This window comes from Hyla sarda, chromosome 1 (assembly GCF_029499605.1).
Source record: "Hyla sarda isolate aHylSar1 chromosome 1, aHylSar1.hap1, whole genome shotgun sequence".
NCBI lineage: Eukaryota > Metazoa > Chordata > Amphibia > Anura > Hylidae > Hyla > Hyla sarda.
In genome coordinates this window covers 569,676,341-569,693,462 of record NC_079189.1, presented here as the reverse complement: position 1 = coordinate 569,693,462, position 17,122 = coordinate 569,676,341, and the positions used below count along the sequence as shown (strand labels likewise).

The window sequence follows — 17,122 nt, the reverse complement described above, 5'->3', positions numbered from 1 at the left end:
CCTGATCTAGATCTCCAGCTGTACAATAGAGCTGTCGCCTATCCTCTAACAGTAACAGGATAACTCTGCTCATTCTGTCCCAGTATAAAAAGCAAAGCTGACAGTGAGTTACAGACAGCAGAAAGCATTAGCCTAGTCAAGTGTCCAGTGTAAAGACTAAAATATTTCAAGATTTGATATACAGAAATAACAGAAAACTAAAATGAAACATAATTTAGATCATTAGTCATTTTGTGTTGCTACATTTCCTTTATTTTGTGACATCCTTTTTTTTGTCTCAGAGCAAACTATAGCCCTGGTGGTGCCTTTCCACCTACAATCTCACCACCTGCCCATCCCCTATCAGTTCCTGTGTGATTTCTTTGCACACTGAGCTAGAGACAATCCCGGGTGGAATTTTCTGTATCTAATAATAGGGAGTGTAAAATGTATCACAGCTGCTACTTATGTCATCCAAACACCTTGACAAGTGAAAGGAACACCTCAGCTTGTTATTGTGCCTGCTATCAGTGAAGATACAGTTCTTTCTTCCATTTGTCTTCTCCTAGTTATGGGATAAAAAGTCAGCAAGTACAGGACACTGGACAATGTTTGAGACAGTATAAATTGTGGGTCCACCTTACGGGGATACTGTTCCTTACATACAAGAATAAACTATAATACTGTATAGAATTTGCTCCTATGTACAAGAATATAGCTACTGTAATACTGCTCCTATGTACAATAAAATAAGTGCTATAATATTGCCTCCTATGTACAATAATATTACTACTATAATACTGCCTCTATGTACAAGAATATAACTACTATTGTAGTAGTATAGTATACTATAATACAATACTGCTCCTATGTACAAAAAACAAGTGCCATTATATTGCCTCCTATATACAAGAATATAACTACTATAATACTGCCTCCTATATACAAGAATATAACTACTATAATATTGCCTCCTATGTACAATAATATTACTACTATAATACTGCCTCTATGTACAAGAATATAACTACTATTGTAGTAGTATAGTATACTATAATACAATACTGCTCCTATGTACAAAAAACCAGTGCTATTATATTGCCTCCTATATACAAGAATATAACTACTATAATACTGCCTCCTATATACAAGAATATAACTACTATAATACTGATCCTATGTACAAGAATACAACTACTATAATACAGCTCCTATATACAAGAATATAACTACTATAATACTGCCTCCTATATACAAGAATATAACAAGAATAATACTGTTCCTATGTATGAGAATATAACTACTATAATACTGCCATCTATGTAGAAGAATAGAACTACTATAATACTGCTAATATCTACAAGAATATCTAGTAAATACTATAATACTGCCCCTATGTACAAGACTATATCTACTATGATGCTGCCCATACGTATTATAGTAGTATAGGAGATACGTGGAATTAAATTGCTGTTCATATGAAGGAGAGGACAGACGTGATCGCGCTTAGTTGTCATTTCCGTCTTGCCGTGAGCAGTGATGTTCCGTCTATAACTGCGGCCACCATATGTACATTATGAAGTGTGTAGATCTTGGCTGTTCTCTACAGATGGAATGTGTGGGATTAGCACAGGGGGACATTGAGGATCCAGGAACATGACAAGTGAAGGAGACATGTCAGAAGGACAGGACAGCAGCAGCATTACTGTACAGTATACACTATGGTTAACACACAAAGTTACCTATTGTTGGGTAACACAGAACTCTGTGGCTCTACAGTCTAAATCAAATACTAATGTTCTGGTCCATGTATCTCAGGAACAGCCTACTATACTTAACATTGCAAAGATGTGTCAAAGCTGAGCTCCTAGGTTTCAGTTGCTACATCTGTATCTAAATCCTACATTGTGTCATAGAATGATTCCAATGTCATGAAGACTTCTTCTTACTATGTCTTAAAGGGTTACTCTGGCGTTTATCCAAAGGATAGGGGATAAGATGCCTGATCGCGGGGGTCCCGCCGCTGGGGACCCCCGTGATCTTGCACGCAGCACCCCATTAAAATCAGTCCCTGGAGCACGTTCGCTCCGGGTCTGATTACTGGCATTGTGATGTCACGGCTCCGCCCCATGTGACGTCACGCTCCGCCCCCTCAATGCAAGCCTATAGGACAGGGCGTGACATCTATCACGCCCCCTCCCATAGGCTTGCATTGAGGGGGAGGAGCGTGACGTCACACGGGGGTGGAGCCGTGACATCACAATGCTCTGGCCCCCGTGATCGCCAGTAATCAGACCCGGAGCGAACGTGCTCCAGGGACTGATTTTAACGGGGTGCTGCGTGCAAGATCACGGGGGTCCCCAGCGGCGGGACCCCCGTGATCAGGCATCTTATCCCCTATCCATTGGATAGGGGATAAGATGTCTAAGCGCCGGAGTACCCCTTTAACTACTGCCGCACGCTGTGCTCCCTGCATATTACACCGCCACAAATAGCAACATAGTTCCATAGCTTGCAAGGTTCAACCTAAAACCCTACTATGTTGATCCAGAGGGAGGCAACCCCCCCCCATGAGGCTGATGCCAATTGCCCCAAGACAGAGGAAAAATTCCTGACCCCAATAAGGCGATCAGATTGAATCCCTGGATCAACGTGTGAAATAGAGGGGGAGGTGAAGAGAAGACTGTTATCTGCTACTGTGAACTGTGTGAACTGTATAGAGGTGATATCTGAAAGGGTTAATTTGGTCCAGTGTTTCCCGCACGTGTACTGACCCCTACTCCAATTGGGTGCAAACCCTTGGGTGTCTAGAGTCTGTCCTAATGGACCGTGGAAAGGCCTTCGAGGCCAAACTCTTCCAAGAGCTGTGTCGATTCCATGGCTGCAAAAAACTCTGGACTACTGCTTACCACCCCCAGGGGAACGGGCTCTGTGAGCGCATCAATCAAGTCTTTATCCACATGTTGCGAGCAGCCTCTGTGTCGAGACAAGAAGGGTGGCCCCGACTGCTGGAGATCTATAATAACAGTCCACTGTTCTTTGAGGTACACCCCTTTCTACTTGATGATGGGGCAACATGGGCAGCTGCCTAAAGACCGAGCATTTGGGCTCCAAGCCCCATTCAACAACTCTCCACAAGCCTCCCTGGAGTGGGTATCTGATCACCAGAGAAGAATCCAAGAGGCCAAAGAAATTGTCAGCAAGAAGATGGGCGGGGCCCAGCAGAGATGACAGGAGAACTATAACCATCATCCCTCTGCCAAACCACTTCAATTGGGTGATAAAGTGGCTCCAGAAGTTTCCAAGGGCCCACAAGTTAGACTCTATTTGGGAGACAGAACCGTACACGGTAACAGCTGTGCCTTATCCGGAATCTGATGTATATGATGTACAAAAGCCTGGTCATGAGCCGCAAGTTGTTATGTCTGAAAGAAGATCTACCTGTGCTCCCAGTACCACCTCCTCCAGCTGTTAGACCAGCGAGAGAGTACGTCCCAGGAATACACCCATCTATGGATTTCACCATGTTCTTTCCAAGTCAGCCTGTGATCTTCTGTTTCTCATCAACCCCTGGCTGTTTAAACCCACTCTAGTCTCCACACCAGTCCCAGTCTTGTCACCGTTGGCTCCGGCCTATATGCCAGTCTCTAGAGTACCAACCCTGTCACCAGTCTCTCCAGCACAGCTGCCAGCAACACCGTTCCCAGTTAGCCCTGAATTAATACCAGCTCCTGCGTTCGCTGAGGAGGAGCCAGCCACAGCTCCAGAAATTCCAAGAGCTCTGGAAGATGCAAGAGTTCCAGACTCTCCAGAGGTGGTGTTGCACAGGTCCCAAAGGTCTACACAAGGACACATTCCCGCTAGGTACAAGGAGTAAGTCACAGTGTATTGTATAAAGTTGTACTACACATAGTCTAATATTGTCAGTCTATATAAATAACTAATTTAGTCTAGTAATATGTCATGTCTAGATTAGGACTGTAGCAAAACATATATTCCCAGTCCATCAAGTGTATGTATATATGTCTAACATTTTTTCCTGTTCATGTGTACAGGGTACTCTATTGGCCAGAGGGTTCCCCTAAGGTAAAAGCCAAACACAAATAGTGACAGATTACAGTATGTACAGGTAACTTTGTTGTACAGTATAAAATTACCTATTCAGTTCTGGGGAGAAGGAGCTAATGCCGATGGGCCCCAGCAGCTAAGTCATTGGGTGGAGAAGCTCCGGCAGCCCAATCTGCAACCTATGTGTTTTAGTATCTAAATTGTGTTATTAATGCAGTTACAAGGTTCGTCAACCCCACATGTTTACTACCCTAAAATACAAGAGCATGTATGGACACTTTTTGTAAAATGCTACATGGACTCATTTCTCCTTTGTTTTCCTCAATCAGACCTGTGAAGGACATTATACCAATATGCCACAGGGACTGTTATCGCTGTGGCCACTGTCAGTCATCCGCCCTCCAGGACTGGGTGTCGAGGACGTCTGTGTCTAAGAGGGGAAGTTTGTGGTAGCCCAGTACTGGAGTTGTACCCCTGTACACTTGCTGCCCTGTCAGACAGCCTCCCTTTAGTGTCCCCTGGGCCCCCCCCTTGTTTCCTGCTGAGGTCCAGTCAAGTCGAGCCTAAGTGTGTGTCCAGAGCCATAGGGGGCCTCAAGTCAAGTCTGCAGCCACAAGTTAAAAACCTACAAGTACCTGGTGCCACAGTTGCAGTATTGTCAGTCACAAGTCAGTCAAGTCACAGTCATCTGTCTAGTCAATTTGGCCTGCACTAAATTGTCCACATCTACTACAAGTCCCAGCAAGCTCTTAAGGTCTCGGAAGTCACTGGTCACCTCGGTGGGCCTGGCTGAACTGTCTAGACTCAGTAAAGCTACCATTGTCCGTAACTTGGCGTCGTGAGTCATTATTGCCCCCCGCGCCTATCCCAGGATCCAGCGGTATACCTTCGGGTGGTATTGAGGATAAACCACGCCCTGGCATTACGAATACAAGGGGTCAATCAGACTTATTAATCAGACAATATATTTTTGATGTTTACAATCCTTTTTCAGCGCAGTTACAGTGGTACGGAAGGTACATAGATGACATATTGTTTGTGTGGAGTGACGATGTACCTTCTGTACCACTGTTTATTCAGTACATGAATGACAATCAATACAATCTCAAATTCACGTTCCATATGTCACTGAGGGAGATTTATTTTCTAGATTTAAACATCACAGTAGATGAACACGGCCAAATCCAGACTGCCACATACAGAAAGCCGTCATCTGGCAACACATTGTTGAAAGCCAATAGTAATCACCTGATCCATACAATTAAAGCCATCCCAGAAACAGCAGTAGTGAAGTCATATATCAACAGCAAAAACAGGGATTGATAAATAGCTAAAGGACAGAGGTTAAACAAACAAGATCATTGACAGAGCAAAAAAAATAGTATCACATAAAGACCGTACGTCATTACTGTCCAATACTAATAGGCAAAAATACAATGAATAGTCTTTTCAGCAAAAAACAGTATTGGCTCTTACGTATTCTCCCTCTTTCAAGAAAGCCAAAATATTATTTACAAATATCTTCACATTTCGAAAGAAGATTCCACGTTATCACAAAAATTGGCGGCTGGATGCTCTATAGCAGGGGTATTCAACTAATTTTAGTAGGGGTCTGCTCTTCCAGTGAAGGTCCGAGCTAAACCCTAAGACCTGGTTCACACCTAGCGGCCACAGTGTAATGCCAGCAATAGGTGCTGCCTATTGTAGAACAGAATTAGAACTTAATAAGTCATAATTGTTCTCCAACTGCCACACACTGTGCCCCTGGTATAATACTGCCACACACTGTGCCCCTGGTATAATACTGCCATACACTGTGCCCCTGAATATATAACTGCCACACACTGTGCCCCAGGAATAATACTGCCACATACTGTGTCCCTGAATATATAACTGCCACACACCATGCCCGAGTATAATACTGCCACAAATTGTGCCCCTGATTATAATGCTGCCTCACACTGTGCCCCTGAGTATAAAACTACCACATGCTGGGCCCCCAAATATTATATTGCTACTGTGCCCTGAAGCGAATTATACGTCATGCAGACAGAAGAGCATGATGGTAGCTGTAGTTTTGATACAACTGTAGATTTAAAGGTTTGAAATTCCTGTAATACAAATACTTCCATGGTCGGACTGGGAGCAAAAATAGGCCCGGGCATATTAGACTATGCAGCGCTTTAAAAAAAATAAATAAATAAAAGTTAAATTTTTTTATGGTGGATGTCGCAGTAGACATAAAATAAAAAAGGCTGCATACTCTAAAATCACCTCAGTTTAGGTGGCTCTCCAGCTGTTGCAAATCCTCAGGCATTATGGGAGTTGTAGTTTTGTAACAGTTGGAGAGCCACAGATTGGGGTACAATGTCAAGTACCCATCATCATGGCAGAAATTACAAGTGACTACAGCTCTGATGGGAGTTGGAACAATTGTATAATGACTCACAGGAGACGTCTTCTCTGTTGTCTTTACTTTTCTTCTTCCTTTGGTCTTTGTCTTCTTTCAGCTCCATCTTCTCTGCAGAGTCTGATGCCCGGACATTATTGGTTACTTTGTTAGCAGATCCTCATCCTCTGTATGACAACAATAATCATTATAACCCTGCCACACATCATGCCCCCTAAAATAATACTGCCAGACACTGTTTCCTATCTTTGTCAGAATTCCCCCCCCCCCCTCTGTACTACCCCCAGACCCATTTTCCCCTCCTCCAGCAGACCCCTAAGGGCTTCTCTACACTGTGGACAGTTAGTCGGCAGAATGTCCGCTTGCTGCAGGCGCCGCCAAAGCCATTGGCAGTAGGACTGCACGGATTTGTGCCATCTCTAACAATGTAGTCCAGTGGAATTCCACCAGCAGAATGGACGTCCACCCAAAAAACGAACATGTTTGTTCTTAAAGGGGTACTCCGGTGGAAAACTTTTTTTATTTTTTTTATCAACTGGTACCAGAAAGGTAAACAGATTTGTAAATGACTTCTATTAACCCCTTAAGGACACAGCCCATTTTCACCTCTAGGACGCAGCCCTTTTTTGCACATCTGACCACTGTCACTTTAAACATTAATAACTCTGGAATGCTTTTACTTATCAATCTGATTCCGAGATTGTTTTTTCGTGACATATTCTACTTTAACATAGTGGTAAATTTTTGTGGTAACTTGCATCCTTTCTTGGTGAAAAATCCCAAAATTTGATGAAAAAATTGAAAATTTAGCATTTTTTCTAACTTTGAAGCTCTCTGCTTGTAAGGAAAATGGATATTCCAAATATTTTTTTTTTGGATTCACATATACAATATGTCTACTTTATGTTTGCATCATAAAATTGACAAGTTTTTACTTTTGGAAGACACCAGAGGGCTTCAAAGTTCAGCAGCAATTTTACAATTTTTCACAAAATTTTCAAACTCGCTATTTTTCATGGACCAGTTCAGGTTTGAAGTGGATTTGAAGGGTCTTCATATTAGAAATACCCCATAAATGACCCCATTACAAAAACAGCACCCCCCAAAGTATTCAAAATAACATTCAGTAAGTGTTTTAACCCTTTAGGTGTTTCACAGGAAAAGCAGCAAAGTGAAGGAGAAAATTCAAAATCTTCATTTTTTACACTTGCATGTTCTTGTAGACCCAATTTTTTAATTTTTACAAGGGGTAAAAGGATAAAATTTATACTTGAATTCGTAGCCCAATTTCTCTCGAGTAAGCACATACCTCATATGTCTATGTAAATTGTTCGGCGGGCGCAGTAGAGGGCTCAGAAGCGAAGGAGCGACAAGGGGATTTTGGAGAGTACGTTTTTCTGAAATGGTTTTTTGGGGGCTTGTTGCATTTAGGAAGCCCCTATGGTGCCAAAACAGCAAAAAAAAAAAAAAACATGGCATACCATTTTGGAAACTAGACCCCTTGAGGAACGTAACAAGGAATTAAGTGAGCCTTAATACCCCACAGGTGTTTCATGACTTTTGCATATGTAAAAAAAAATAAAAAAAATTTCACTAAAATGTGTGTTTCCCCCCAAATTTCACATTTTTGCAAGGGTTAATAGCAGAAAATACCCCCCCAAAATGTGTAACCCCATCTCTTCTGAGTATGGAGGTACCCCATAAGTTGACCTGAAGTGCATTACGGGCGAACTACAATGCTCAGAAGAGAAGGAGTCATATTTGGCTTTTTGAGAGCAAATTTTGCTCGGGGGGCATGTCGCATTTAGGAAGCCCCTATGGTGCCAGGACAGCAAAAAAAATGACATGGCATACCATTTTGGAAACTAGACCCCTCGGGGAACGTAACAAGGGGTTAAGTGAACCTTAATACCCCACAAGTGTTTCACGACTTCTGCATATGTAAAAAAAAAATTTTTCTTTTTACCAAAAATGCTTGGTTTAGCAAAAATTTTACATTTTTTAAAAAGGTAATAGCAGAAAATACCCCCCAAAATTTGAAGCCCAATTTCTCCCGATTCAGAAAACACCCAATATGGGGATGAAAAGTGCTCTGCTGGCGCACTACAGGTCTCAGAAGAGAAGGAGTCACATTTGGCTTTTTGGAAGCAAATTTTGCTCTGGGGGCATGCCGCATTTAGGAAGCACCTATGGTGCCAGGACAGAATAAAAACCCCACATGGCATACCATTTTGGAAACTAGACCCCTTGGGGAACGTAACAAGGGGTAAAGTGAATCTTAATACCCCACAGGTGTTTCACGACTTTTGCATATGTAAAAAAAAAATTTTTTTTTTACACTAAAATGCTTGTTTTCCCCCAAATTTTACATTTTTACAAGGGATAATAGCAGAAAATACCCCCCAAAATTTGTAACCCCATCTCTTCTGAGTATGGAAATACCCAATAAGTGGACGTGAAGTGCACTGGGGGCGAACTACAATGCTCAGAAGAGAAGGAGCATCATTGAGCTTTTGGAGAGAGAATTTGGCCATGTGCATTTCCAAAGCCCCCCCGTGGTGCCAGAACAGTGGACCCCCCCACATGTGATCCCATTTTTAAAACTACACCCCTCACGGAAGGTAATAAGGTGTGCAGGGAGAATTTACACCCCACTGGCATTTGACGGATCTTTGGAACAGTGGGCTGTGCAAATAAAAAATTTTATTTTTCATTTTCACAGACCCCTGTTTCAAAGATCTGTCAGACACCTGTGGGGTGTAAATGCTCACTGTACCCCTTGTTACATTCCGTGAGGGGTGTAGTTTCCAAAATGGGGTCACATGTGGGTATTTATTGTTTTGCACTTATGTCAGAACCGCTGTAAAATCAGCCACCCCTGTGCAAATCACCAATTTAGACCTCAAATTTACATGGTGCACTCTCCCTTCTGAGCCTTGTTGTGCGTCCCCAGAACACTTTGCGTCCACATATGGGGTATCTCCGTCCTCAGGAGAAATTGCGTTACAAATTTTGGAGGCTTTTTTTCTTTTGCCGCTCGTGAAATTTTAAAGTATGGGGCAACACCAGTATGTTAGTGTACAAAAATGTTTTTTTTTTACACTAACATGCTGGTGTAGACCCCAACTTTACCTTTTCATAAGGGGTAAAAGGAGAAAAAGCCCCCCAAAATTTGTTAGGCAATTTCTCCCGAGTACGGCGATACCCCATATGTGGCCCTAAACTGTTGCCTTGAAATACGACAGGGCTCCAAAGTGAGAGCGCCATGTGCATTTGAGGCCTAAATTAGGGATTTGCATAAGGGTGGACATAGGGGTATTCTACACCAGTGATTCTCAAACAGGGTGCCTCCAGCTGTTGCTAAACTCCCAGCATGCTTGGACAGTCAATGGCTGTCCGGAAATGCTGGGAGTTTTTGTTTTGCAACAGCTGGAGGCTCCGTTTTGGAAACACTGCTGTAGGATACGTTTTTCATTTTTATTGGGGGGGAAGGGGTGGTGGGGGGGGGGGGGGGCAGTGTATGTGTGTATATGTAGTGTTTTACTCTTTATTTTATGTTAGTGTAGTGTAGTGTTTTTAGGTTACATTCACACTGACGGCGGATTACACTGAGTCTCCCGCTAGGAGTTTGAGCTGCGGCTGCTGCAGCTCAAACTTGAAGCAGGGAACTCACTGTAATCCGCCGCCAGTGTGAATGTAACCTGTACATTCACATGGGAGGGGGGGGCAAAACTACAACTCACAGCATGCACTGACAGAACGTGCATGCTGGGAGTTGTAGTTTTGCAACAGCTGGAGGCACACTGGTTGGAAAATACTGAGTTAGGTAATAGAACCTATTACCTAACTCGGTATTTCCCAACCAGTGTGCCTCCAGCTGTTGCAGAACTACAACTCTCAGCATGTACTGATTGCCAAAGGGAATGCTGGGAGATGTAGTTATGCAACAGCTGGAGGCACGCAAGTACAACTCCCAGCATGCCGAGACAGCCATTTGCTGTTCCTGAATGCTGGGAGTTGTAGTTTTGCAAGATTTAGAGGGGTTCAGTATGGAGATCACTGACAGTGGTCTCTAAACTGTGGCCCTCCAGATGTTGCAAAACTACAAATCTCAGCATGCAAAGACAGCAAACTGCTGTCTGGGCATGCTGGGAGTTGTAGTTTTGTAACATCTGGAGGGCTACAGTTTAGAGACCACTGTCAGTGATCTCTAGCCTGAACCCCTCTAAATCTTGCAAAACTACAACTCCCAGCATGCCAACACAGCAAACAGCTGTCAAGGCATGGTGGGAGTTGTAGTTTTGCAACATCTGGAGGGCGACAGTTTAGAGACCACTCTCTAAACTGTCGCCCTGCAGGTGTTGCTAGGCAACAGACCCCGGACACGCGGCGTCATACTCACCTCCACCGCCGCCATGATCACAGCCGCCGCCGGGTAAGTGATCGCCGCTGCCGCCGCCGCTACTACGCGGTTCCCCCCGCTGTGCCCGGACACCGATGGGTGGGCATAGCGGGGGGAACCGAACTTTAACCCCCCCGCCCCCAGTCTGCTATTGGTCGGTGTCTCGGCCGATCAATAGCAGGGATAGGAGGGGTGGCAACCCTGCCACCTCACTCCTATCTCTTCAAGGGGGATCGAGGGTGTCTCGGACACCCTCGATCCCCCTTATTTTATCGCGGAGCCGCCGTTGATGGGCAGGGGGAGAGCGCTACCCCTGCAAACACTATAGATGCCGTGATCAGAACTGATCACGGCATCTATGGGGTTAATGCTGCCGGGACCGGCGCGATCGCGGCCCTGGCAGCTGCGGTGGAACTCCGGCTGTGATTGACAGCTGAGTCCCACCCGCGATCTCCTGCGCTGCCCGCGGCAGAGCAGAAGATCGCTTGGACGTATGCATACGTCCATTTGCGCGAACGTGTAATTCGTCTGGACGTATGCATACGTCCAATAGCGGGAAGGGGTTAAAAAATCTTTACCCTTCCAGCACTTTTTAGCAGCTGTATGCTACAGAGAAAATTCTTTTTTTTTTTTGTTTATTTTCTGACTGACCACAGTGCTCTCTGCTGACACCTGATGCCCCTATCAGGAACTGTTCAGAGTAGGTGCAAATCCCCATAGCAAACCTATGCTACTCTGGACAGTTCCTGATACGGGCATCAGGTATCAGCAGAGAGCACTGTGGACAAGACAAATTTCAAAAAGAAAATAATTTTCTCTGTAGCATACAGTTGCTAGAGGCATCGGTCTGTACCACAAATTCCCTTTTGAAGTCAGGTATCATCAACACCGGAGACCCACATAGGGCCGACTTCAAAGCGGAAAACGCCTGCTCTGCCTGTTTGTTCCAACACACCATTACGGACTTGTGTCCCTCTAGGAGGTCTGTTAATGGGGGATGAACCTCATATAGTAACCCACCATTCCTAGAAACGACTTCACCTGTTGGGTAGTGACAGGTCGGGGCCAATTCCAGAAGGTCTCTATTTTGTTTATCTGGGATTTGACAACTCCACGCCCAATTACATACCCCAGGTATTTGGTCTCTTACAACCCTATGGCACATTTTTTGGGGTTAGCAGTTAACCCGGCCTTCCCAAGGGAGTCTACCACTGCCTGTACTTTTGGAAGGTGACTTTCCCAGTCTGTACTGTGGATGATGATATCGTCCAGATAAGCTGAGGCATACCGAAGATGTGGCCGTAGTACAATATCCATTAGCCTTTGAAATGTAGCTGGAGTGCCATGTAAACAAAATGGTAACACCTTGTACTGAAATAAACCTTCTGGTGGGACAAAGGCTGTTTTCTCTTTGGCAGCCTCCGTCAAGGGTATCTGGCAGCACCTTTTTGTTAGGTCCAAAACAGAAAAATACTGAGCCTGTCCTAGCCTTTCTATAAGCTCATCAACTCGGGGCATGGCATATGCATCAAACTTGGAAACCTCATTAAGTTTGTGGAAATAGTTACAGAACTGCAACGTACCGTCTGGCTTGGGTATTAAGACTATCGGACTGGCCCACTCACTCTTTGACTCCTCGATGACATCCATTTTTACATCTGCTGTACTTCTTCCGAGATGGCTTGTCTCCGCGACTCAGGTACCCAGTATGGTTTCAACTGAATTTTTACCTAAGGTTCATTGACAATGTCTTGGCGAATGACAGAAATACGCCCAGGAAGGTCTGAGAACACATCGGTGTTCCTACTGATGAACTCCCTGGCCTCCTGAGTCTTTGCAGAGGAATGGATGTCAGCAATTTTCACTGTGGCAACAGATTCCCTTGCACCAGACTGAGGGACGGGAACCTCCACCCCTAACAAACCTGGCCGGGGCTATCATCCACACTGGTCTCCCTATCTTTCCAATGTTTCAACCATTTTACATGGTCCACTTGCTCTGGCTTCTTCGCCCGGGCTGGTGTACCCTGTTCCAGCATGGCAATGGGACTTAATACCTCAGGCTGTAGCCATTTTTGCAGGCGTTACAATAGGTTGTAATATTGTGGCCTGGTGGGCTCAGCCAGCTTATATTCCCACTGTCGCACCCGCTGGGCCCAGACCCACAGATTTACCCCAGTCTTGCTAGGATCTCACCCTTGACGATGTCATAGTCAGCAGCAAGTCAAAGTACGCCTGTTGGGACACCGACGTCAGGAATGGAGCGATCCCCTCAACCCACTGGTCTTGGGCCAACCTCTCCCTTGTGGCCACCTTCTTGCAGACTGCCAGATAGGTCTCAACATCCAGGTTGTCGCTGCAGCTTGTAGCACCATTATATGCTGTAACAGCAGCTGGTTGGCCTCCTGCTGGAGCTTGTTGGACTCCTGCTGGAGCATATTGGTCTCCTGCTGTTGCAAGTTGGCCTCCATGAGCGCTTTTATAGCAGCCTCCATTTTGGCAACACTGCGGTCACTGGAACACTGCTTTGCCTTGACTCTCTAAAGAAAACACTCCCACTGTACTGTCAGTCACTTTTTGGCAGGATCGTTGCCCCTAGCAACAACTCAGACGGTTTATTGCAGGCTTGGTTCTTAGCAACCGCGTGCTGCAACTCAATCGCTGACCTCACTGCGTTGCCACCAAATGTGATGACTCGCTCTTGCAGACAGGTGTGGTTGCAGTATAGAAGCATGGAAACAGGACTTCAGAACAGAAAGTTCAGTGTTTTATTCACACTTGGCAAACAGCAAACAGTCTTAAATGCAGAACAAAGGAAAAAGTAACAAAAGTCCACCTGTGTTCCTTAGGTGTTTGTTCACACCTGAGTCCATGCCATGCGCCATCAAGCAAGTCTTTTCCAATTCTCCAAGCAGTCTGTTCATCAGCTTCCACACTCTCAGGGAAGATAGACACAGATAAACAGCCAAAAACAGTACATTAAATATAACAATTAAATTCCCCTTTAACCTTGTGAGTTTGAAGTCCCTACAGTGTAAGGAAAGTAACAATTACAGTGACCAACTCCTGCTTTCAAACGCCTCTTTACCCAAACAGCTCTTCAACCAACCAGAGCACAGCCCCATCAATAGAATAATGGCATACTGTGCCCTGCTAGATGCTGTGCCCCTAAATGTAATACTGCCACACATTGTGTCCCTGAATACAATACCGCCACATGCTATGCCCCTGAATAAAATCTGCCACATTCATTGCCCCCCCCCGAATACAATGTCATCATGTGATGTGGACACTGCATAGAATAGTGCCACATGCTGTGCCCCTGAACACAATACTGTCACATGCTGTGCTCACAAGGGAATAAATGTGACACTGTGCCCCCTCAGAAGATTGATGATGCCACTGCCTCCTTCATAAACTTCGTCCCCATAAACTGTGCCAGTGTGTCCCCAAATGAACTGTGTCCTTTGCCCATAAACTGTACCACTGTGCCTGTAACAAACTATCCAAGGTCTTGTGCTGCTCTGTCCTTTTCTATTTTGTGATTTTCTGTCAGGTTGGTGATCACATGACTCAGTTACAGTAATGAACCTCATAGGTGCAGCTGTGTTGGAATAAAACAGATGGCACTGTACGACTAGTGAGTGTGAATGTGGATAATATGGGCAAAGAAAAGCCCCCAAAATGACGTGCTTCTTTAATATGGAAATTGTAACATCTAGTTGTTGGTATATTATACTAGGGCTAGCTTAGTTTTTGTGCTGTATTTTGTGTAGGATGCTATTACAGACGTCCAGATGTAGAATGTATTGTCACTATGTATAATGTTATAAGAGCAAAGTGTCTCAAAGCAAGTGGAGCTGAAGAGACAGGGGCTTTGTGATGTTCCTCCCGGAGAGTGCAGTTATGGGGGCATTGATCAGAGGTCATTAAGCAGACATCCAATCCATGGCGAGATCATCTGGCAGGAATGCCGCAGGTTTTCGTATCTGCCTTGGCGTACGCTCTGTTGGAGAGAGCACAGCTGAAAGCTGAATGCCAGCCTTACATAATCCCTCTATTCCTTCTACTCTTCTGCACCAAAGCTGGTTAACCCCGTGTGACTGTACCCCGGGCACAACCAAGGGCAACGGGTCTTGTACAGATCTGCATTCCCTATGTGACAACCTGACATGTTGGTGCTTTCATGTTCTACAGAACCTGGGGATTATATGTATGGCAACCTAAGCCTGCCCTGAAGAGCTTGCTATCATGTATGATAATGAAAGGTCAAAGTCTTTGTTAAGGATTACATTACATTTCGCTTGACTTCAAATGATTTATGAGATTTCCCTATGAGGAAACAACATGTGGCTCTGTTCATCCTGTGCTTTCTGCTTCATGAATATGCCAAGAGTAGGGGAGATAAGCAAAGGAATAGGTGCAGGGAGAAGAGGGACTTTTGCCAGACTGGTCTACAAGTTGTATGTGGTGTTGCACAACTGCTAGCTCACTGTAAGACTACACACGTAAGACTGTTCACACGTACAAGATCTGCTGCATATTTTGTGCAGCTGATTTTGCTAATTATTTAAGTTAATGCGTAGCAAAATCAGCTGAACAAAATATGCAACAGATCTTGTACGTGTGATTGTACCCTAAAGGAATTAACGCGTTAGGGCACATTCACACTATGTATTTCCTGAGTGGTATTCCGCTTGGAAAATACGGTGCAGCAGCCTCCCTTTGTTCTCAATGGGATTCTCCTGCACCATGCACACTACAGAATTTTCATAGTGGAAAATTCAGACCCCAGACTCTGCCAAAAGAATGAACATGTTAATTCTCTCTGCGGGATCCACTCTGAAATGCATTGCGATCTATTGAGATGGGGCATTTCCGAACGGTCCTAGCACCGTCTTGTTTTTTGGGCAGGTGATGGGCAGTGCCTGGTTTCCTCCAGACATGATGCTGACCCCACCATGCTTCACTGTAGGGATGGTATTGGGCAGGTGATGAGCAGTACCTAATTTCCTCCTAACATGATGCTGCCCCCACAATACTTTACTGTAGGGATGGTATTGGGAAGGTGATGGGCAGTGCCTGGTTTCCTCTGGACATGATGCTGCCCCCACCATTCTTCACTGTAGGGATGGTATTGGGCAGGTGATGGGCAGTACCTGGTTTCCTTCAGACATGATGCTGCCCCCACCATGATCACTGTAGGGATGGTATTAGGCAGGTGATGGGCAGTGCCTGGTTTCCTCCAGACACGATGCTGCCCCCACCATCCTTCACTGTAGGGATGGTATTGGGCAGGTTATGGGCAGTGCCTGGTTTCCTCCAGACATGTTGCTGCCCCCACCATGATCACTGTAGGAATGGTATTGGGCAGGTGATGGGCAGTACCTGGTTTCCTCCAGACATGATGCTGCCCCCACCATGATCACTGTAGGGATGGTATTGGGCAGGTGATGGGCAGTACCTGGTTTCCTCCATACATGATGCTGCCCCCACCATGATCACTGTAGGGATGGTATTGGGCAGGTGATGAGCAGTACCTGGTTTCCTCCAGACATGATGCTGCCCCCACCATGATCACTGTAGGGATGGTATTGGGCAGGTGATGGGCAGTGCCTGGTTTCCTCCGGACATGATGTTGCCTGCACCATAATCACTGTTGGGATGGTATTGGGCAGGTGATGGGCAGTACCTGGTTTCCTCCAGACCTGGTTTGCTCCGATCGCGGCGCCGCGCGCTATTAACCCTTTAGCCGCGCGCTCAGAGCTGAGCCGTTCGGCTAAAAGCGAAAGTGAAAGCTGCTGGTTAACTCAGTGGGCTGTTCGGGATAGCCGCGGCGAAATCGCGGCATCTCGAACAGCTTACAGGACAGCGGGAAGGCCCCTACCTGCCTCCTCACTGTCCGATCGCCGAATGACTGCTCAGTGCCTGAGATCCAGGCATGAGCAGTCATGCGGCAGAATCGTTGATCACTGGTTTCCTATGAGAAACCAGTGATCAATGATAAAGATCAGTGTGTGCAGTGTTATAGGTCCCTATGGGAGCTATAACACTGCAAAAAAAAAGTGAAAAAAAAAAGTTAATGAATATCATTTAACCCCTCCCCTATTAAAAGTTTGAATCACCCACCTTTTCCCATAAAAAAAAACACAGTGTAAATAAAAATAAAAATAAACATATATGGTATCACCGCGTGCGGAAATGTCCGAATTATAAAAATATATCATTAATTAAACCGCTTGGTCAATGGCGTGCGCGCAAAAA

General features: G+C 45.1%; 1 protein-coding gene across 3 annotated transcripts in view; it reads left to right on the top strand.

The window, feature by feature from the left end:
* Nucleotides 1-17,122, top strand: part of ST8SIA5 (ST8 alpha-N-acetyl-neuraminide alpha-2,8-sialyltransferase 5) — a 146,892-nt gene that overhangs the window by 88,616 nt on the left and 41,154 nt on the right. Inside the window, exon 4 of one of the 3 annotated variants that reach the window (XM_056543304.1) lies at nt 4,035-4,108. The exons of the other annotated variants lie outside the window; for them this stretch is intronic. Within the exon in view, the coding sequence (XP_056399279.1) occupies nt 4,101-4,108 (8 nt within the window). The 5' untranslated portion in view covers nt 4,035-4,100. The remainder of the gene's footprint in view (nt 1-4,034; nt 4,109-17,122) is intronic. 3 annotated transcript variants of the gene reach the window in all.